Genomic DNA, 24,303 nt, shown 5'->3' on the forward strand with positions numbered 1-24,303 from the left:
TTTTGGGTTCCTCAAAGAACCTTTCAAAGAATAATTATTTTCTTATAGTGTGAAGAACATTTTAATATCTAAATAACCTTTTTCACTATAGCCTTTTGTGCAATGGAAATGCTCCATAGATGTTAAAGGTTCTTCATGGAACCACAGATGTCAATAAAGAACCTTTATTAATAAGGGTGTACTCCTATAGGTTTGCCAGGGGATTTAACATGTTTCACACATACACAGGCATCCATGTATTCTCTGGTGTCATATTTTATAAACGTTGGAATCTTCTGTATATATTGTATACAACGATTTAAAGGTTTACTTTGTATATCAAAGAAATGCTGTTCTTTAGAACTTTTTATTAATCAATATTGTATCACCGTTGCCACAAAAAATATATGTTTTAGCATATCAGCCAAATCAGCATATTATAATGATTTCTGAAGGGCCATGTGACACTGAATATGGAGTAATGATGCTGAAAATTCAGCTTTGCCATCACAGGAACAAATTACATTAAAATATTAAAAAAACAATTTAAAACTATTTCACTATATTACAGTTTTTACTGTATTTTTATCAAATAAATGCAGCCTTGGTGAGCATAAGATACTTCTTTCAAAAACATTTGCCGACCTTAAACTTTTAATGGTAGTGTAAATACTGTGATAATACCATGGTTCGTAAGGGATAATGTACATCCAGCCGGTTGTTATCTCAGAATAAACCCTGACAGGGTGATCAGCACCTCATTTTGCATCAGCCTGAAGGGGTTTATTCTGAGATAACAACCGGCTGGATGTACATTATCCCGCTTATTACATGGCTACTTGCCACATGAGTAAATAATTAGACACGGAATATTGATCTGAGTGGAAATATTTTATTTGGCCTTTAAATGCAAAGCTTCCGCTGAGAGAGCAGCTAGCACAGCCAGTTTAAACTGGACAGGCATTTAAGGGATAGTTATACCATTTATTACACAGCATTTCACCACATAAATAATAATGGGGATAAGAGATATTGATTTGAGATGAAAATGTTTTAAAATCGTACCTGTTTGTTATCTTATAATCCATTACAGTGTACAAAACAATCGTCGCAAAATGGCAGAAGCTGCATTTGTATAAAACAAGAGAGAGCGAGTCCACGATACTGGATGACACAATTAAATAACTGTATACAAAATATTGATTTTAATATTTTATTAGCTCACCAAACGCAAAACTTCCACGGAGAAAAAACGTTCCTTGCAAGCATATAGCGCTGCTGACTTCAGTAACCCCGATGAGCCTGTTATCTGTTTTTAGCAGTTGTTATCGGGGAATAACATGATACCGCTGGATGGCGCGATTGACCAATCAGAATCAAGTATTACACAGAGCTGTGTAATAATTTGGCCTATATGTCATATTAAATGATTATTTAATGATCATCGATAATTAAGTCAAGTCAAGTCACCTTTATTTATATAGCGCTTTTTACAATACAGATTGTATCAACGTCCACCTTAAGTAAGGCAGATCAATAATATTATTGAATATTAAATGTCCCCAACTAAGCAAGCCAAAAGCCAAGGCAACAGTGGCAAGGAACCAAAAGGAACCAAGGAACCAAAACTCCTTTTGGTTCCTTATACAAAGGAACTCCTTTTGGTTCCTTTGGTTCCTTTTGGTTCCTTGATTATTGAATGATCATATTTATTTACCACAGAAATATTGTACTCCAAGACACTTTCATTTGAATGGTATTGCCAAGATATGCTATTACAAATGTCTAAAACACTATGATTCTTTTTGCTATTCATTTTTAGTCACATCACTATATGGGAATCACAGAATTTCACTGCCTTCAATTTTTAAATCAAGCGTAGCGTCAGTTCTGGCAGGTCACGTTAGTCAAGCTCGCATCAGCTGATCCACGTCTACCTATAGGAATACGACGCCTATCACTGTGTACATAAGCTCCTTCATTATTATCAGCAGCTATCGTGTTTCTCATGAGCTGATTACTCTCCTCCATCCCCAGCTCCTTTCTCCTCAGTCAGGATTTGGCATTCTGATTCCCCTTGAATCAGAATAAATTCTCGAATTATGTACTTTAAAGGGGTCATATAATGCCATTTTTGTACAAGCTAATATGATTCTTTAGGGTCTAAATTAAAAGTTTGTAATATACTTTAATTAAAAATTCTCATTAGTATTGTAAGAAAACACTTATTTTACCTGGTCAAAGACAGCTCTGTTTTCAGCACGCCGTTTCAGTGTATATGACTTTAAATGATAATGAGCTTTGCTCACCGCGCCCCTCTCTGTTCTGTGCGTACACCATTTGTAACACAATAACACAATAACCATAACGCGTTGTTCAGTATAAACGTGGGATTATGAATTATATTGAGAACGTCATACATAGAAAACATGCCGTAATGTACCCTGAGTGTAAACCTTAGAAGCATTCATTGTGAAGCGTGCAGCTAGCGATTTGCAAAGATTAATATATTAATATAAAGTTTAATAAAACGTTACACTCACTTCCGTTCTTCTGGAGATTCAGCAGGAACACGAATATCTGGTACCGATCCTTTTTTCATGAGCAGCTTCTTAGCAAATCCAGCTTTATACTGACCCTCCTTTATAAGCAGTCTGGTGTGAAATGATTCGCGCAAACATGAAATTGACGTTGCTCGTGGGGAATATTCCCTTCGAAAACAGCGGTTCGGATTTAGGAACATTAAAATGACAGCTGTGTTCGTTATTACACCCAAGAACAGAACACCACAATCGCTTAGACGCCATTCTGCTCATAGACAGTGCTCCAGCATATCAACAATGACCGCGCCGGTCCGCGCGGACTATGATTGACAGCTGGCTTACGAGCGAGGGCGGGTCTGTGTTGAAACGCTCCTGTCAATCAACAATCGTGGGAGGGGCTTCCGACCGAGTGACGTCACACGGTCGAACGGCTTGATTTGAGGCAGGGGAAAACATATAAGGAGATTAAAACAAAAACACTGGATGGATTTTTATCATTTTATGATGGTTGTGTACAGGCACTGCCAACACACATTTCAGTACAATCAACTTGTAAAAGTGCATGTACCATTATATGACCCCTTTAAAATCTTGAATTAATGATATACATTCATGTTGGTTCTGTTGTGTTTACCCGTCCCTAAGGCGGGTTATATCTGCTCTCTCTGCTCTTATTCATGCTAGGCTGCATGGATGCGCAGGGAGTTCTTGCCCAGAACGGAACCATACCGCCAATCCAAACTGTATGCTAATTGTCAATCGTTTTTGACGATAGTGGTCCTGACAGAAGTACAATCAACATGGATGTTTAAGTCATTTCAACTTAAATTACATTAAACTGACTTAAAAAAATTAGTTGAATCTTGTATAACTAATAAAAAAAGTTGAAAATTGCCTAACTTATTTTGATGAGGTAAAGCAATGTAAAAACATGTTGTCATCACTTATTGGTCATTTAATTTTTTGCAGTGAATAGACCACTTGTTCTTTGGAATAGAAAAGTGTTCTTTTCTATTCCAGCTCTATCCATCTCTCAACCTAAAACACATTTGGACACTTTTGAAACACCTGACAAACTTGATTTTGATGATAATAAGCACCAATATTTTTAAGAGAGAGCAAATTCTTGCTTGACAGTATATGTCAGCAAACGCTCACATGGATGCCACATGGTAAGGCTGCTTCATTTCATTCACACCTGATGCTAAATAACACAGATGCCACTAATCGTCTGCCCTTCATCCATATCAGCAGACACATTAATGCAAACAAGGAACATGGTACAGCATTCAGTTGCAGAAATATTTTCTATTCATCTTCTTAGAATGATGCCATTTTATATTTGACACTTGTTAATGATGATCTGCAATATTCAGTGGGCATCCATTCCAACGGTTTTTATATTTAATTCATGATTGTTTGTGCGCATTTCCTCATATTTTAGTCATTTATTCTGGGCATTTACACATCAAATTGGACATAATATCAAGAATCAGTCCACATAAATTTGTATGACCTTCCTAGCTGAACAAAAAACAGCACAGATGAAAAATATATAATCTGTTATGAGAAGGCTAAACCTATTGTTGTGGGGATTCATGAAGCACGAGTGGCATAAATAAAAACAACTCTACCTTCCTATCAAATATTCTAGTTATTAAAATGTAAATTTTTTGGGACAGTTACAAATCACTCAGTAACTGAAGCAGATATAGCCTATATATAGCCTAATAAATCAAAAGCTTATTCTTTTAGATCAACCAGATTCAGAAACATTTTGTGAAAACATCATGTTCCATTTAAAGGGTATACTGTATACCGTAAAACTTCAAATAATAGCCCAAGCTTTTATTTTCCCAAATCGCCGAACTGCACCGGCTTGTATTGAGACAGGCGTCTATATGAGACAGGCCTTTAATTTAGTGTTGAGATGTTGTTCATTGAGTGCAGGCCTAGAGATAACGATCCAAATAGCATAGGCTGATAGACGGAAAGCATGACAGTCGGAGGTTACCATACACATTATATTACGTTTTATTTATAATTTAACTTGTTTAACAAATCAGTTAATGTAATAATTAGCCTACTATATTACCGTATGTCTAAAGGGGGTAAACCTTGTTCAAAATCCTGCCGCGCCACAGAGCGCCATTTAGCCTACATAGTTTTAGATTAAATTTCCATTTATTTGTCTCAAATCGTCTTTATGTATACTGACTTCACCCAGTGCTGCAATCTACATTTAGTTTTACATTCATTTACAGAAATCAGCTGGTTGAATGAAAACTGCTGATGTTATCGGATTTTCAGGTGATATTCTCAATTCGGATGCTCTGAGGTAAAGTGTGTTCAGACTGCAGACTAAGCAACGATTGTATTTAATTGTACAGTAGTACATTCATAACATAGTACAGACATTATGTTAATTCCATAATGTCCTTAAACATAACAATACTGCTGGCCATAAACTGACAAAGTGCACATCCGGTGTGCGATACCTCGAGTTGTCATAGACGCTGCGCTTCTCGTCCAGTACTGGTGCGACCCCCTTTAGATTATTGGCAGCATAAAAAAAACGAAACGATGTGACAGCCATGGGCTGAACGATACAAGTTACTGGTCATATCCATCGAGCATATGAACTTGTTGCCCAAAACACATTCAAAATGATTCAAAATGACCCTAATCATCACTATCATCATCAACTACAAGTTCATTGGCGAATTCCTCCTCCTCGTCGCTCTCCTCCACTTCTCCCTCTCTGGCCTCCGCTAACTCTGCCTGCCTTTCTTGCGCTAACAGCTCCCGCCAAGATGTGCATGGCTCTCTTCAGTCTCTTGCGTGCGCAATCTGCACCATAGAACTGGCTTAAACAGACGATCTGATGGGTTTTAGAAGATTAAATACAACCCGAAACTAAAAAACAGACCAGGCCTCTATTTGAGACCGGCCTTTATTTATCCAAACCTGTAGCCACACCAGGCATATAAAAGAGACAGGCGTCTATTTGGGACTCGGCTATTATTTGAAGTTTTACGGTACAAAGTTCTGTCTTTGTATATATAAGGTATATACAAAGTTCTGTCATGAAAATCTAAATGGCACAGGTTGATATGTCCTCAACTCAATCTGCTTGAAATTACATTATTCTCTATAGGGCACATCTGATTGGTTCCTGCTGTATCAGTAGCCAATGAGCTCGCTGCTCAACCTTCAAATACCTGGTCAGCTTTTTCAGTTAGCAGTGCAGCATGCTTTCAGAAACCCTCCACCTTCCCCAGCTCCACCTGTATAGATCTGCTACGGGTAATTCATGTATGCTATTTTGTACAGCAGCAGCATGTCTCACAGCAGCGTGTCATGAGTATTGGCAGTAGCAAGTCCCGTTCTTGCTCTGCTGTAGCAGATATATTGCACCAAGACCAAACGTGCAATATTCTCATACCCATTACCATGCAAAACACTCAGAGAGTTGTCATGACAGAATTTACTTTGCTTGACATTTAAAACCTAAGGTTATGTACAAAAAAAATTACATATTTACAAATATACTGTTCTCAAAGTTAATTAAAAACAATACACGTTACACCCCAAACGTTCTTATAGTTACCGGTACTTATAAACAGGGTTGTTTTTTTAAACACAACAGCTTCAAAATTTGTAATTTCAATATGGGTTTGTGTAATTTACTTTATTCTAGGCAGAAGGTCCAATGAGTGACCAATTATTCTCACAGAATCAATTATGTAATAGCATTTTAAAAAATCTGGATAAGAGGGCAAATTATATCTTTCTCCAAGGAAGTACATTCATCCTTATTAAAGCCATTATGTTATTTCACGTATGTGTCATGGTGGAAAGTGAAAATAATTAAATACATAGATTAAATAAACAATGGAGAAAAACAACTCTAGAGTTAATCATAGGGTCCTTTAGTGGAAAATCACTGGACTTTTCCAAGTAAAAAATTGATTAGATAGATTCTATGTCTCATTCTCACCTAATTTAGAACCTGTTGAATGAAAAGAGACACAGACCTTCTTTATAAATCAGAACTGTTTTGTTTTCTGAGCAAAATGTTTCCCCTTAATTTCAGATGCTATGAGCATGTGAAAACTGAATTAAAAAGAAGAAACTTATTTTAAACGTATTTGGCAGTTCTAACAATTAATGAGCCTGAATATTCATCATAATGTCTCTCAAATGAAATTCAGGACATCTGCAATGGACATGGCTATTGGTTGTTTTTTTCAGGGTGACTGTCTGGTGACTGAAGTCTCAGACAAGCACAAATAATGGCTTTTATCGTGATGGTTTACGCCTCATATACCATGTGAGAGATCACAGTTTATTGATCCGTGTCAAATCATTTTAATCGAGAGAAGATGGTGGGCCGATGAGTGAAACTGTAAGCCTTCAGAATGATTTCATTCGAAAAAATGAATCTAATCAAAATGCAGTTTCTGAACTTTTAATAGAGTTTAGATGGAGCATGACATGATGACACTCTCCTGTCAGTAAGTCTAAAAAAAAAAGCAAAGCAAAGACCTATTTTTAAGAGGTTAATTTATTTAAAAATCCTGAATATGGTAATGCAGCTCTTGTGAAGAACTTGACATCTATAGACATGTGAACATTACCTATATGATTTAATAGCTTCAACTTGGACTGTAAAGGCAACTGATGCCACCTCCAACTAACAACTAAAAATTGATGTGTGTGTATATATACTATATATCCTCATACTCCTGTTTCATTATTGATTCATCCTGAGTGACCCATCTAGTAACTTTTACAACACATAGCTTGATATACATATGATATATATATATATATATATATATATATATATATATATATATGTAATATGTATATCAAGCTATGTGTTGTAAAAGTTAGATGGGTCACTCAGGATGTATCAAAAATGAAACAGGAGTATGAGGATATATATATATATATATATATATATATATATATATATATATATATATATATATATATATATATATTTGTTTTGTTTTTTTCAGGTCATTTTCATCACACCATTATAATAGCTTCTTTATTATGCCCCCATTTGCATACTTAATTTGCAGTTGCAGAGAAATGTATGTACCAAATAGCAAAAAGATTATTAACTTTACCTAGAGGCTGTTATCATGATTCCCAACATGTGTGAAAATTATATGAAAGTCATTACCACCAAGTGGCCCACTATACTGTATATACCAGTTACAGGCCAACTTGATATACCAGATATAGCCCTACTAGTAGTATCTATGGTGAACAAGATAGTCAAATGGCACCAGCTCATCTATAGCAAAATATTTTGCATACAAAAACAGGTTCATTATCTATTGTCAATAGCGTCGAGATGTATGAAGCAAAGTTCACATATAAGTCATTTTCAAACCAAGCAGCTTTATGTTGGTCAGTACGGCGAGGTCTCATGAAGACAAGCAAAATCTTTTACGCACTCACACGAAGCTCCCAATCGTGTTCCTGTTGGAATGACTGGTTATGTGTCACTGTAAAAAAAATGTATTTAAAAAAAATAATTATGTCCACGGTTAAGTCATTTATAGTAAATACAGTAATATTCCATTAAAAAGCATGAATTGTCCATAAATTTGGATTTCATTGTGAGTTTAGATGCATAGTCCACCCAAAAATGAACATTCTGTCATCAATCTCTCACCATCATTTTGTTCCAAAATGGTATAACTTTCTTTTCTCTGCAAACCACAAAATGATACATTTCCACACTCCTCTTTTCCATACAATGAAAAATGTTGACCAGGGAAAGTAAAAAAAAAAAAAGAAAAAGCCCCCAACATGCACCTTTATGTTGCTTTTTGCTATTTTTGAAGCTTGAAAGCGCCTGGTCACCATTCGCTTCCATTGAAAGGAAAAGATTAAAAATTCTGCTGAATGTTTTTGTGTTCCACAGCAAAAATAAAATCGCATGGGTTTGGAAGATATACCAAAATAAAGGTGAGTACAAGATGATATTTCTATAAGAAAACTCCCTTTATTTTCTCTGTGGTGCCTATTCCCTTAACATCTACATCTGAAACCTCCTGTAAGTAACTGTATAAATTTTCAGCCTCCCTCCTGTGCGACAACTATGTCAACCTCCCTTGTGCTTTTCTCCCACTCTGCTCTAGCACACGCGGTTCCACCCCGTACAGCTTGCTTTCGTTTCCCCGTCCTCCCTGAGGAATAAAGCATATTAACACTTGTCATCATTCCTGGTTAGTGCATCTCATTCAAGATGATAGTCAAGTGTGTTTGCTTGAGCGTGTGTACTGCATGACTCCTGGCAGCACGTTAGAAATGTGCAATACTCTTAAGTGATTGTATAAAAATATTAGTGTGAAATTCACAATAACAGTTTCTCCTGTCCTTTCCCCTCCACAACGGTCGAAAACACATCGGACGACACTGAAAGGTCTGACTCAACATGTCAGGCGCATCTCAGGTGAGTTTTACCTCAGAGCGGCGTCTCTCCGGGCCTCATATTGCGCGACGGTGCTGGACAGGAGAGCAGAAACAGTGTCGTATGCTACTAAGACTCAAGGAGAGTAGTCACAAGAACACGAGAGACCTGAGGCTAGTTCATGGGCCACTGGGAAAACCTGCTTTTTGAACCTGAACTGCATCTGTGTCCATTTCTATTTCTAAATTCTAAAGACAGCCAGACCGTGTGTGTCTTATTTGCAATTTTAATGCGAATCTGTCCCTTCCCATCTCCATGCGCATTCCCCTGTCCAGCATATATGAGGCTATTTTTTCTTGCACAAAGGACAGAGTTACTGCTGCTAAGAGGATAGACTTCCTCCACTTACCCTGACGTTTAAATATTAATGTCACTCTCGTGAATAATTGATGTCACAATTTATTAATCTCAACAGGAACACCAGACCTAAAGTTACCAAGCAAATAAAAAGAGATACTGAGGGAAGTTTTAACCATTTCACAGATAAAATGGGTGTATACAACGAGTCAGTGTTAAGGCTGGAGTAACTAAAGTCATAAATTCACAAGAGGATTAAATTCAGTTCGGTGTTATTTGTAAAGTGCTTTTTTTTCCTTCCACAAAACAAAAAATAGTTCCAAAGAATCAGTCACGTTAGCGAAACTTCAGAAAAATTTCACTGGCAAAGTAGGTCCATTATCCATTGTCAATGGTGCAAGGCACTCCAAGCAGCTTTTTATTGGTTAACGAGTAGCTAGAATTCGCATGTGAAAATTTCCACAAACTTAAAATCGATGTGAAATCCGCATGGGAATTTTTTTTTTTCACATGAAATTCCTGATTGCGTGGATTCTGCATTTCGGTCACAGAATTTCACCATACAAAGTAAACCACTTGTGTGGGGATATTTCAGTGGCCCTTCTGCATGTTACATCAATACGCCAGTAGATGGCAACAAGTGACTCTCTTTATGAGCGAGTCACAAACTACGGGCCCTATCATTGACCCGCGAAGTGTTTTTTTGGTAGTTTCAGCCCAACGCAGTTATCATTTTCACGTCCTGTGCCACATTTTTTTAAATAGCAAATGCATTTGTGCGCCCATGTGCCCATGTCCTTGTGCTGGTCTGAAAACGAGGTGTGTTCAGGCGCATTGTTGGCACGTTGCTATTTTAAGGCAACTGAATTATTTCTTTGTTATTTAAAGAGCGCGTTAGTAATGTGCACCTATAGGTGGGTCCACAACACGCGTACACTCTGCTTATTACACACACAGGGACGTGCAGCAGCACACAAACATGCCAAATATTAAAAATAAAGGGTTTACAATGTAAAAGATTAATATTGTGTCCATAAAGATATGGTGGAATCCGGCTTGTCCCGTAGATGGTCTGCTTGCATGCTTTAACCTCGCACACGAGCAGATCCGTTTGCGCTCGAGAGACGCGTTCAGTTTTTCCGCTTGCAAATTCCGTCATGAGCACAACTGGCTTTTAAAAGGAATGGGAAATTACACTCTGATTGGTTTATTGCACGTTACGCCCCAAAACACACCCATTACTCGTTAAGAGAATAGGGACAACACTTTTTTCTTGTCCTTGTAGTATATTTTTTGGTCCCTATGAGGAAAAGAGCTTATAAATATACTAAGTGAGGGTTTTTTATTTTATTTTTTTATATATATAAGAATGCAGAAAGTTTCTGTAATGGGTAGGTTTAGGGTTAGGTGATAGAAAATACAGTTTGTCCCCATAAAACCCAGCGTGCGCGCATGTGCGTACAAAATGTATACATTCAAGACAAGATGAACCATGGTGGTTTTGTAAATGCAAATGCATGGTATTTCTATTTTTAATGTATCCTCTTTAATAATGCAACAAATGTGATACTTGATATTTGAAGTGCCATGCATTCACATTAGCACATTACACGAACATTACCCAGTCACATCAACATGAACATCATGAGAAAAGCCAAGCTCTACTTCCTGTTGTCTTTGTGCCTTTCCCTCAAACCCAAAGCTGTGTGGCTTCTCAATACTTTATACTAGCAGCAAGCATTCCATTCACTAACACTTAATCCTATACTTTAACACTTTTTCATCACTGTCACTTCACCCTGAGATGAAACTAATATATGCCCATAAATAAGAGACAGGTCTGCTGTCTCAGTAAGATGGATAACTTGCTTGAGCTCACTCATGGACAACTTAATGTGGTACACTCTAAAAAATGCTGGGTTGTTTGTTTCAACCCATGTTTGGGTTAAATATGGATAAAAAAAACGTATTTTTTTTTAATTAAGAACATTTAAATTAAGCAATTTTTTAGAGTGTATTTGTGTGTTGTGAATAAGGGTGATGTGTCTTTAACATTGGAGAAATAATGATGATTTATTTAATTGAGATAATACAAGCCCATTAGAGAAACATTTGGCCCTTTCCTTTCATGATTGATTTCTTTTTCAGTTTCCATAAAAGAAAAATAGTGTATGTTTCTCTGCCTTATTTATTGATAGGTATGTAGATTTAAGTAGATTTCAATGAATGTTAAAGATAGATTTAAAAGGATTTTTTTTTTTTTTTTTTTTTTTTGTGCAATATTTTGAATACTTTGAGTGACCAGGTATGCGTAAATAGTTTGATTTGATTTCATGTGGATTTTAAAATCAGGCATAAACCCTTGTGATCTTATCAGCCTGAATTCTCAATCGTTTTTTTTTCTCCTGCTATTTTCCCTTTGTGTTGAAACAAGCAAGGTCTTTCCTTGTTGCTGAATGGCTTCAATCTCTAGAGCCTGTTGGTCTGTGAATGATTGTCCAGTAGATGGAACGAATTGTTGTAATTGATGGCCTTCTTGTTGGAAACACCTCAAGATTTTGACAACATCTAGTAAATGGTCCTTTTAGAAGACCTCACTTTCAAGATGAATGAGGAAAAGGCACTAGCAAGGTAGTTTCACTTCCATTATTGAAATGATCTATGTGAACTGAATCAAAGGTCAAAGCATTTGTCAAGTGTTCTTGAACGCTGAGTTATAACAGTGAGTTTACAGGCACTTCAGTTCCTGTTTAGGTGCTATCCTTGACTGGTGGCTTCTCTGTAAAACTCATTTAAGAGCATAAACTTTGGGGAAATCAGTCTTACAAGGGCCAAGGTGGTATTTTTATTACATTATGCAACATACGTTATATTAATGCTTTTCAAGTCAGCATTAAATCAAAATTGACTTGCTTCCCAGCTAACAAAAATATATTTAGCTAACGTTGCCATTAAGCTCCGAATGGCCTCTGAACATTCAAAACGTCCAGTTTTAAAAACATTTTTTTATTTTTTTGGTTATGCGAACATTAAGAGAACCTTCCATTTTATCATTTTGCAAACATTATGGGACCATAACTTTTGAATGTTCTCTGAAGTAATAACAACATTTAAAAGACGTTTTAGAAAAATGTTATGAACTATGTATAAATAATGGTTTTAACTTCGCGATAACCTTGCCAGAATGTTAGCCAAAGTTCTGAGAACGTTCCCTGTTAGCTAAGTTGGAACTGAAATTATTGAGCTATTACAGTAAAGTCACTAAGTAAAGGTTTTTTAAAACACTGCACCTGTTAATCGACAAAGATATTCCTTGCTCTCACTATGTCACATCATGGGAAAACAAATATATATGAAGGTACATTTATGCTAAGAAATATAATCATATACAACGTCATTCAGGGGGCCGGTATATCCAGGTACATTTTCTGATTAAATACTGGATCATTTTTAAATTAATAGCCAATCAGAGTGTGCAGGATGGGTAATCTTATCACCAATGGCTGCTGCTACACAATCACAATTAATAAAACCTGATCAGAGCAACCTGATGGATCACACTTTAGTCTCAATAACAAAAAAAGCACCTCCATTCTGGTCCTCACAGAAAAATGGCGATACTCAAATATGCAATCACTTCACATTAGATTTTTTCAAACAGAACCGTCATAAGAGACTAGGTTTGTTTATAATCCTTCAAAACCTTCAAGTGCTTGTTGAAAGGACATGATCCTCTGGTATGTACGTGTATAGATTAAAGTGTCTAAGCGAAAGCAGACGTAGTGTGCTGGAAAAAAAGGGGGAAAAAAAGGATGTGTGCGTCACAACAATAAAGAGACAGAGGAGTGTTTCCAAACACGGCCTTTTTTGTGCTATGCATCTCAAACTTGGATATAAAATGTCCATAATTTTGATACATTTCAAATTTAAATAATATATTAATAAACATGAATTTATTGTCTAATCAAATTTCACCACTGTAGCTCATTTCTAATTGGTTAAACTGAGGATGGTTAAACTATCACAATAGATGGTCATCTTTCCATAAGACAGCTTTCCAATGATAATTTATTGATTTTTTTAATGCAGTTGTTTAAATAAACAACCTGAGCTTCCAGACCAAAAGATAAGTTCAAAACCTCAAGGTATGCCTGCCAAGCTGTATTCCTTCCCCATTGACTTTACTGTCATAGAAAAACAGTCGATGTGTTCAGCTGGACCTTTTAAAATAAATATTAACGGCCACTCTGACACATAGATCAATGACTAACTGAATTAACTATTCAATCAGATAACAGTTTACTACAGCCATATGTGAAAGTGAAAACTGCAACATGAATACACCACATTTTACATTAATTTTGACCAGCATAAACCATTCTTTCAGTGAGCTTCACTACAGAAATAGATTCTTGGACTTCAGGACTCCAAAGGACACTAGCTCCTCGGATGTGTCAAACGAAATCAGGGTCTTTCAGCGACCCCCTCGTGATGTCACATAGGAGACTGGCTTCAGGTGTATTGACCCTATTCTCAGTCTGGAGGAATGATGTCCGACATGGACACAGAGTTGTCAGTATTAATTTCTGCTGTACAGTGGACATGTCCAGAGAGTTGCCTTGACATTCGAGTGAAGGAAGTTGCCATTGCGGTTTAGTACTGACTGATTCTTATTGATCTGTAATATTAAATGAGCAACAACGTGGACCATTTATGATTAGATGGGTAGTAGCTAAAAAAAAAAAGATGAGTGCAGTGACACTGACATCAGTGCCCTGCAGCATTTTTCTAATATTTGTATAAAAATGATAAATGCCATTGTATGGGAATAAACATTTACAGATGATACACTCTCAAAAATAAAGGTTCCCATAGAGGGTTTTTGCAGTGATGCCATTAATAAGAACCTTTATTTTTTTAAGAGTGTATGGAATATTTTTACTTTAACAAATTCATTTGTAAAGTGCTAAAAGCTAAATGGTGTATAAAATGGTGGAAATTAAAGAAATTACCAGTTACAGCATCTTAAATGATTGGCCTACTTTCTTTTGTGAATTTATGAATTTAGGATACTTTTATGCCTTTGAGATGACTGGGAAAAAGTGTCCCAATCAACCTGAATTCACCCCTATACAGTGGGGTACAAAAGTCTGAGACCACATTAAAGTCTATGGCTTCCAATGAATCACAAGATGCTCTTTGAAACATTGTCAAATCACGCTGGTATAACGTCTCTGGTTACTTACGTAACCTATGTTCTCTGAATAGGGAACGAGACGCTGCGGAAAGCGCAGTGGGATATCCTCTGGATGTGCCGATTGTCTGAAGCCCTATAGAATCACGCCAATCCATTGGCTGATGGCGCTCGCGCAAAGCTGGCTCCGCCCCGACGCTCTTACGTCGTAGCATGATGTACGCGCGCGCGCCATCTTCTCCTCAGATTTCTCTGCCGAAAAGAAAAACTGTCGGCAGCGCGAGGAGCTTGGCAGCGAACGCAGCGTCTCGTTCCCTATTCAGAGAACATAGGTTACGTAAGTAACCAGAGACGTTCTCTTTCATAGGTTCACTCAACGCTGCGGAAAGCGCAGTGGGAACGAAATACCAAACTCGCCAAGCTAAGCGCTGCCATAACCGGTACCAGACCAAATAATAACAACCATGATAGGTTCAAGCAGATAGAACCTGGGAACCTGGAGTCATGTCAAGATCCAAATTATAGAACCTCACAAAGGTGTGCGGAGAGGACCAACCTGCCGCCACACAAATGTCTTCCAAGAGGGCCCCTCTAAAGAGAGCTTGAGAGGAAGCCACACTTCTGGTGGAATGCGCTCTGATGCTAAGAGGTGAAGGCAAACCACGCACCTCATAAGCCAGCGAAATAGCGTCCGTTACCCAGTGGGAAATCCTCTGCTTTGATGCTGCAAGCCCGCGGCGGCCAGCACCAAAACATACCAAGAGCTGGTTTGATTTCCTCCAACCGCTTGAGCGATCTACATACAACTTCAAAGAACGGACCGGGCAGAGCAAGTTAAGTTTCCTTTCTTCCTCAGAGGCAAAAGGAGGAGGGTGGAAAGCATTAAGGTTAACAACCTGAGAGCGGAACGCCGTGGAAAGAACCTTGGGTACATACCCCGACCTCGGCCTCAAGGTAACCCTAACCAGGCCAGGAGCGAAGTCCAAGCATGACTCACTAATAGAGAGAGCCTGCAAATCCCCTATCCGCTTCAGTGAAGATAAAGCTAACAAAAGAGCAACCTTAAGAGTCAGAATCCGCTCAGGAGCTGACTCCAAGGGCTCGAAGGGAGCCTCTGTCAAACCCTCCAGGACGACTGACAGGTCCCACGAGGGAACACTAGGGGGGCGAGCCGGTTTCAGGCGCCTAACCCCACGCATGAAGGCCGAAACTAACCTCAGTTTCCCCAAGGGAATCTCATCCGATTCTCTATGAGCAGCAATAGCTGCGACATACACTCTGAGAGTGGTAGCGGCCGCTCCGGAAGCAAACTTTTCCTGCAGGAATTCCAGCACTGAGCCTACTGGGCAGCTAACTGGGTTCCTATCATGTGCTAAGCACCACGCCTCGAACACCCTCCACTTGGAGGAATATAGCCTCCTCGTCGAAGGGGCTCTAGCATTCGCAATAGTCTCCTGAACGTCGGTTGGGAGATCAAAGCTTAAAGCTAACGGCCTCTGATAGGCCAAACGTACAGCTTCCAAATGTCGGGGCGAGGATGCCATATCCTGCCCTGAAGCTGGGAAAGCAGGTCCTCCCTGACCGGTATCTCCCAGGGGGAGGATTCCAACAGAGGGATCAGCTCCGAAAACCATGGCTGGGACGGCCAGAATGGGGCTACCAGAAGGAGGCGGACTCCGCTCTCCCTCACTCTGGACAGAACCGCCTGGATCAGCTTGATGGGCGGGAAGGCATAGAGTTTCTGCATCGGCCAAGGGTGGGCGAACGCATCTATCCCCAATGGAGCTGGAGGGCTCAGAGAGAACCAAAGCGGGCATTGGGACGACTCCTGAGATGCAAAGAGGTCCACTTCCGCTTTTCCGAACACCTCCCAGATCAGGGCCACCGACTGGCGGTTCAACATCCATTCCCCAGACCTGAGCTTCTGCCTCGACAGAAAATCTGCTGCGAGGTTCAGAATCCCTGGGACATGAACTGCTCTCAGAGAGAGGAACTTGTCCTGGGACCACAGGAGAAGGTGACGCGCATGCCTGTCTAGGGTGCGCGATCGTGAACCCCCCTGTCTGTTTACATGGGACACTACTGCCATATTGTCCGTTCTGACAATGACATGGTGTCCTTCGAGGAAAGGGAGAAAGTGGCAAAGAGCCAGGAAGACAGCCCTCAGCTCCAAGCTGTTTATGTGCCACGTGAGGGTCTCGCCAGTCCAAACCCCACACGCTGGCCTGCCCTCGAAAACCGCTCCCCAGCCGGTCAGAGAGGCATCCGTCGTAACCATCTGGCGACGGAATACCGCACCCATACCGACTCCTTTCTGAAGGAAGAGGGGGTCCCGCCAGATTGACAGGGCGCGAAAGCAACTGCGCGACACCTTCAATAGGCGAAAGGCTGGCCCCGTGGGCCGAGCCCCTGAGAGCTTCATCCACCACAGAAAAGGTCTCATGTGGAGCAGCCCCAGAGGTAGCACAGGGGAGGCCGCGGCCATAAGGCCCAGAAGTCTGCGGCAGGTGCTCACGGAAACATGCTGGCCTAGTGCGAAACGGGACAGACATGTCACCAGACTGGAAATCCGTGCAGGAGCCAAACGGGCCTGCATAAGAACGGAGTCCATGCATACCCCCAAGAAAACCGTGTTCTGAGCTGGAGTAAGAACGCTCTTCTCCGTATTCAGCCTCAAACCGAGAGACTGAATATGACGGAGGACAATGTCCCTGTGGTGAGTCACCAACTCTCTGGAGTGGGCTAAAAGGAGCCAATCGTCCAGGTAGTTGAGTATATGGATGCCCTGGAGCCGCAGCGGGGCCAGAGCAGCATCCATACACTTTGTGAACGTCCTTGGCGCTAGAGCGAGGCCAAAGGGGAGGACCCTGTACTGGTACGCTTTCCCTCCAAAGGCGAACCTGAGGAACTTCCTGTGTCGCCGTACGACCTGGATGTGGAAATAAGCATCCTTGAGGTCTACCGTCACGAACCAGTCCCCCCGCCGGATATGAGATATGATGGCCTTCAGCGTCAACATTTTGAATTTTCCTTTGTAAAGAGAGAAATTCAACCGGCGAAGATCTAGTATCGGCCGCAGGCCGCCCCCCTTCTTCGGGACCAGGAAGTAACGGCTGTAGAAGCCCTGTTCGACTTCCCCCGAAGGAATCTCTTCTATCGCCCCCTTCAGCAGAAGGGATGAAATCTCCTGCTGTAGTACAGAAGCCTGAGCGGCGCTGTCGACTACAGTAGAAAAGACCCCGTTGAAGCAGGGGGGGTTGCGACAAAACTGAAGCGTGTAGCCGAGCCGAACTGTGCGAAGGATCCAAGGCGATACCCCTGGTAAACGCTCCCATTCTTGAACGAAATGTGATAGAGGCAGAGGAGTGTTGCAGTGCAAGGGACATACCTGAGGTAGGGTGGTTTCCATGGTAGGCTGGTAGAGGGAGGCGCGGTTGACCGTGGAGGAGAGCGCTTGGCGTCCTGACACGTATTGGGGGGTACCACCACCTGGATATAAGTAACTGGGTCCGCCTGCTCCAGAGGAAAAAGAACTGTGCCTCTGAGGAAGCGATTGGCGGGTGTAACGTGCACCGGGAACGAGGGGAGAAAGCAAGATGCGTCTCCTTCCTCCTGCGCCGGACTGGGTGAAGAGAGTGAAACAGGACCTGCACTTCGAAACACGCTGGGTGGCGAAGGTGACAGGGTTGGATGAGGAGAGCCGGCTGGAGGAGGGCAGAAACGCTTGCGCGGTCTGTCCCAACCTCGTAGATCTGATGAGGCTCTCCTCTTCCTGCCCTGCGGGTCAGGAACGGCTCGAGGAGGCTGGAGCGGCCGATTTGTTGGACCGCTTCAGCTGAAGGCGCTTGTGAGGGCGCTGGCGAGGAAATGGACGACCTCGGGCTCCCCAGACAGTAGTTGGTGGGTGGCGAGCCGGGTCACTCCTGCTAGTAGGGAACTCAGCCCTATGAGCAGAGCGTTCTCGGGTTTGAGAAGAGGGAGGATTGGAGTCACTGGGCCCTCTGACCCTCCTGGGCATAAACTGCCTGAACGCGGCCGACTGAGACTTAGCGGCGCGGAACTTGTCAACCACCGTGTTGACCGCCTCCCCGAAAAGACCTGAGTGGGAGATAGGGGCATCCAGGAGGAAACTCTTATCCTTGTCTCGGATCTCCGTGAGATTCAACCAGAGGTGGCGCTCTGCAGCAACCGAGCCCGCCATAGAGCGACCTACAGCCCGAGCAGTGTGCTTGGTGGCTCTTAGGGCCAGATCTGTGGCTTTGCGAAGCTCTTTGACAGCTTCGGGCGTCAGTCCCTCTCCTTCATCCATGTCCTTCAAGACGTCCGCTTGGTAGGCTTGAAGGATGGCCATGGTATGCAGGGCCATGCCTGCCTGACCAGCCGCCATGTAAGACTTCCCAATAAGGGAGGAAGTAGTCCTACAAGCCTTGGAAGGAAGAAGGGGACGCGCCTTCCAAGACGGTGCAGACGACGGGGCGAGGTGGTTAGCCAGCGTGTCCTCGACCGCTGGAATAGCGGAATAACCCTGCTCCACAAAACCAACAAGGTTGGTGAAGTCAGCGGCTGCCGCATTAGTTAGGCGTGCGGAGAATGGCTGCTTCCAGGATCTGGAGATCTCGTGATGCAGATCGCTGAAAAAGGGCAGCTTTCTTCGCTCTGGCCTAGAATTAGGGCCACGTAGGAACCTCTCGTCGAGTTTGGACGATTGAGACTCGCGGGGCTCATCAGGCCAGTCAATAGAGAGCTTCTCTGTAGCGCGCGACAGCACCTCAATAAGCTCAGTGTAGGCCGGAGTAGGCCGCGCGTCCTGGCCGCTAGGCGGGATAACGTCATCAGCCAGAGCAGGCCCGAAATCCTCGGAGTCGGAGGCTGCAGTGTAAATAACGTCATCCAGACCGAAAGAAACCGATTCGCGGGCTCCCGGGCTGGGACATAAATAATCATGCGCGAATTCAACCGCGCCGCGTGCGTGCTCGGGAGAGGGAGGGAGAGAAAGGGCGAGGCCCGTCTGCTCATACTCAATATCCTCGAGCTCAACATCCGAACCCCAGGCCGCGGATCCACGAGAGGCCTCAGCAGTCTCGGGAGCGCGACGGGGGGAAACGAATGTCTCCTTCTCAAAAACCGCGAGTCTAGAGCGGAGGGTTTTGAGAAGGAGATTGTCACAAAATTTACATTTCGACAATCCTAATACAGCCTCACGCGCATGCGAAAAACCCATACATTTAACACACTTACTGTGAGGGTCGTCGTTCGAGATGAAACGAACGCATGGCGGAGAGCAGCGTCGATAATCCATGACACTTCACTGTAAGGAGAACAGAGTTCCACTTATACCAGTCGCTGAAGTGTCGAGACGAAAGCTGAAGTTGAATTGAAGAATTCGGGCTCAGAAAAACCGCACGAAGGGCGAGATGTGACCGCTTCGTGAAGGCAGAGAAATCTGAGGAGAAGATGGCGCGCGCGCGTACATCATGCTACGACGTAAGAGCGTCGGGGCGGAGCCAGCTTTGCGCGAGCGCCATCAGCCAATGGATTGGCGTGATTCTATAGGGCTTCAGACAATCGGCACATCCAGAGGATATCCCACTGCGCTTTCCGCAGCGTTGAGTGAACCTATGAAAGAGAACATGTTAACCAGAGTGATTTGAGAATTTCAGGTTTTACACAAACTTGTGGAGTTCATACAGTATGATTTATATATTTAATAAAAATAAAATAAAACAGAAATTCACCAGTGATCTTTTGTATACATATAGTCCCGGTCAAAAGTTGAATGTTTTTTAAAGAAGTCTCTAGAAACCCATAATTTTAAATTATAATAATATTTCACAGTATTATTTTTCCGGTATTTTTGATCAAATAAATAAATGCAGGCTTGATGAACGAGACACACACAGTTATCCTGTTGCTTAAAGGGATACTCCACCCAAAATGAAAATTCTGTCATGATTTACTCACCCTCAACAAGCTGTTGCAAACCTGTATGAGTTTCTTTCTTCTGCTGAACACAAAGGAAGATATTGTGAAGAACGATTGGAACTTTGGCACTTCCATAGTTTTTTTTTTTCTACTATGGAAGTCAATGGTGCCAAACAACTGTTTGGTTCCAATCGTTCTTCAAAATATCTTCCTTTGTGTTCAGCAGAAGAAAGAAACTCATACAGGTTTGAAACAACTTGAGGGTAAATGATGACAGAATTTTCATTTTTGGGTGGAGTATCTCTTTAAGGATAAAACATTTTGCATAAACTCCTAGTGGTTATAAAACAGATGCTAAATAACCAAAAGGGTTGAAGGTTCAAACTCCAAAATGGGTTGCTTCATACCATCACCACTGTGTTCAAAGCACTTGCTCGAAGAAGAGGATTGTCCCTGTAAAAAAAGTCACTTTGAATCTAAGGGTCCCCTAAATGACTTAAGAACCCAACGTACTCACCTGTCCACACTGATCACGCACAGCGTCATGATGGATGCAGTGCAGCACATCACATCCATAGCGATGAAGATGTTACAGAAGACCTCTCCAAAAAGCCACTTTCCTCCGGTGAGGTCCGTCACGATCACGAATGGCATCACCACAATAGCCACGGAAAGATCCGCCACGGCCAGAGACACCAGCAGATAGTTGGACGGCTGTCTGAGCTTTTTAACGACGCACACCGCAATCACCACCAACATATTTCCAATCACCGTCACGGTGGTGATGATGGCCAGCATCATTCCGATAACAATCTTCTCCGCTGAGGTGAAATCAAGCAGTTGTTCCCCGCAGGAATTGTTCCACATGGCCATTGAGATGTTGTAGAATAAGTGTGAGGAACCATTGAGAACTTCCGACGCGACCTCAGGGTGAGTGAACGAGAAGAAATCTAGTGCGCCCGATGAGTTGAACATCATCCCTGCGCCTGATGATGAAGAGCTCGCCAAGAGTGCGCTCCGTCCGCCAAACGCATGCTGAAGCGAGCGCAGATCTGGGGTGTCTTCCAGCTTTCCAAAAGAAAAAGAAAAAACAAGACAAGTCGTAATTATAAGGGTATAGGAAAGGAAAACCTAAGTAAACGGGACGAGAGAGGACACTCGCTTTGGTTTGGCTGATAATAATGTGCGCGTGGAGGCAGTCCTTGACTTGATGTAAGTGACAGTTCGGTTTTTCATGCGAGGAAGTGTGTGAGTATTGCGCACTCTAGTAGGTTAAACGCGTAACTTTCTCATCAAAGGGAAGCGGAAGGTCTCAGCTCCACCTACACGAAGATGTTTATTTTTTCTTGCGATCTATTTCGGTTGAAAGTAGCAGCAACACTGTTTTTAAATGTTTGCTCTCGATATGCCCTGACTTCAGTTCTCATATAGCCTAGATTAGATTAAATATAGACTGGAAAGGGGAGAATAAATAATAAAATTACTTATCTGATAGATAGGCATATAATGACTAAAATACAGGAGGCCTATAATAACACTGCCTCTCTGACAGACCAAATGCTCGGTTTACAGCGACAATCATTTTCAATAAAAGATAAACTGGCGACAGCCATGAGCGACTGCGATCCTTTGCAATGTGGGCGCGTCCACCAAATAGCCTATTAATTTTATGCAAATATACAACATCAAATCTAAGCGACTTCATGCAGCAACAGCTGGAGAGTGCAGATCAGTGGAGCTTGATTAAGATTGTTAACTAATAATAATTATATATGATTATGAATATGAATAATAATATTAGGCCTATGAATAATAATAATAACAGGAAAACTATTTTAAACCAATTAGAAAACTTAACCAGAATTTCTTTCTGCCTCTCAATGATGTGGAGCTGGCTGGGGTTTTGGTGACGGATGGGGTGAAGACTGACATGTTTGCCATTTTTTAAAAAGCTTTGTATTTTTACAATGTTGGTAGGCTAAATTAACAGTATGTACTCGTTCTTCATGTTACCTGGACCCAGATCTCCTGGTTTATTTGTCAGTTGGTTTGAGCCCAGTGCATTATGGGGATTTTCCTATTTTCCCCCTACGTCATAGCCATTTCCTCTGTTTTCTCTCTCTTTTTTTTCTCTATCGCCTTTCTATTTAATTTTTTTTCAAGTTTATTAAAAGCCCATCTTGCCAGTGCGAATCACCCCTTAGGTTGGTGAACAAAAAGGTTGGTTCAAACCCTGCAAGGGGCGATTCATGATCACTGACAGTGCCACTGCAAAAAGCCCCTTAAATCCAGGTTGCTTCAGGGGATATTGTCCATGATATAAGTGTATTGTAAGTCACTTTGGATAAACCACCAGAAAAAAAATGCTTATCATTTTAGACTTTTCAGAACACCACGCAGAGCTCGGAGATAACAAAAGCCCGGAAAAGCTGAACATTCAAAACCTATCAGCTGAAATTCGACAGCTACAGAGACAAAGCTTGCAAGAAGAAGAAAAAAACATCCTGTACTGTATATGTGAATGGTGAGCACTCATCCTCATGGAGTTAAGTGGCGTGAAAAATGAATCTGTAATGAAGCAGAGAACTGCACAGAATAGGACAGCATGTTCCCAGGCATATGTGAAAAAGCCACCATTATCATCATCATCATCATCATCTTCTTCTTCTTCTTCTTCTTCATTGTTAAACAGCTGGGGCAAGTCACCCCCAGAGCCTTATGTTATCTGAATGCATAATTTTTGTGACCAATTCTTTGGTGGGTAAAACTGGGTTTATGATTTAAAGCAGTATAGAAGCTGGGGCAGCTTTCAAAAGGTAAACTTTTGTACCTTATTTACCACTAAACTGTGTTTATTAGTATCTTAAAGGCATATATTAGTACTTAAAGTGATATTACCTAAATGATTAGTACCTTTTACCCGACGTGACAGCTTTGGTGCCTTTTTTTCTGTGAGTGAATCTTTTAGATGCCATGGACCCCCAAATATGATTTTCCTGGTGTGAGGCACCCCATTCCTAAAGTTTAAAAGCTATATTTTCATGTAAAGACCAAATGTATACTGTTCAAACTAATAATGTAAATATGCGTTAGTTTCTTTATGTTACATTGTTCAGTTGTTTCTACCATTGTGCTTGAATGTAGATATTATATTTATGATGTTATTTGTTTAGAACGATTATTTATTATTATCATTATTTAAATCCATTTATTTTAATCAGTGTTTTATTTAAAGGAATTATTTAGTGTAATCTAATTTGTTATTTTTTTTTTTTTTTTTTACATTTTTTACACTGAGCTATGAGCTATAGGATTAGTTAGACTTCAGTGCTGAAGTTCAACTTATTTCATGTTTAAGGTCAATATTCCAGTAACAAGCCACCATGCCTTCTGTTTTTAAAGCTCAAGGTTAAACCTGGGTCAAGTGCGAGAGAGATGAAAGCCAAACAGCTGCTTTGACCCAGCATGCTCTCTGCTTCCCTCAAGCCTCATTGGTCTTTTTCAGAGAATAGCCTGTCAAGCAGAGCACTAATGATGAATGTCAGCTTAAATTAAAAGTCATTGCAGTGATTTGCACTGACTGTTGCTGAAATTGCCCTGTCCATGTTAAAATGCGACAATTCATATATGATCCTGGTGAGTCAGTAGATCTGTGGTGTTTGTTTACTTACAAATCTCATCTCTGTTATAGGACTATTATATCTTTCATTCATTAACCATTTATCCGACTCCTGGATTCTATGAGTTATTTCTCGTCATACGCAAGAGGTTGTCAATGAATTTTCTTAGCAATGATTTTTCCATGGTTGCCAAGTATTTCCCCAAGCCTCCCCATTACATGGGACTCACATACACATACACACACACACCAC

General features: G+C 41.2%; 1 protein-coding gene across 1 annotated transcript in view; it reads right to left on the reverse strand.

Annotated features, from left to right (window-relative positions):
- The window catches only part of htr7c (5-hydroxytryptamine (serotonin) receptor 7c), a 62,384-nt gene extending 40,733 nt beyond the window's left edge, over positions 1–21,651 (reverse strand). Inside the window, exon 1 of the mRNA XM_056263931.1 lies at positions 20,949–21,651. Coding sequence (XP_056119906.1) covers positions 20,949–21,409 — 461 coding nt within the window. The 5' untranslated portion in view covers positions 21,410–21,651. The remainder of the gene's footprint in view (positions 1–20,948) is intronic.
- Positions 21,652–24,303: the final 2,652 nt, after the last annotated feature.

The sequence above is a fragment of the Rhinichthys klamathensis genome, unplaced genomic scaffold (genome assembly GCF_029890125.1).
Source record: "Rhinichthys klamathensis goyatoka isolate OS25496 unplaced genomic scaffold, OSU_Roscu_1.1 h1tg000210l_1, whole genome shotgun sequence".
Lineage (NCBI taxonomy): Eukaryota > Metazoa > Chordata > Actinopteri > Cypriniformes > Leuciscidae > Rhinichthys > Rhinichthys klamathensis.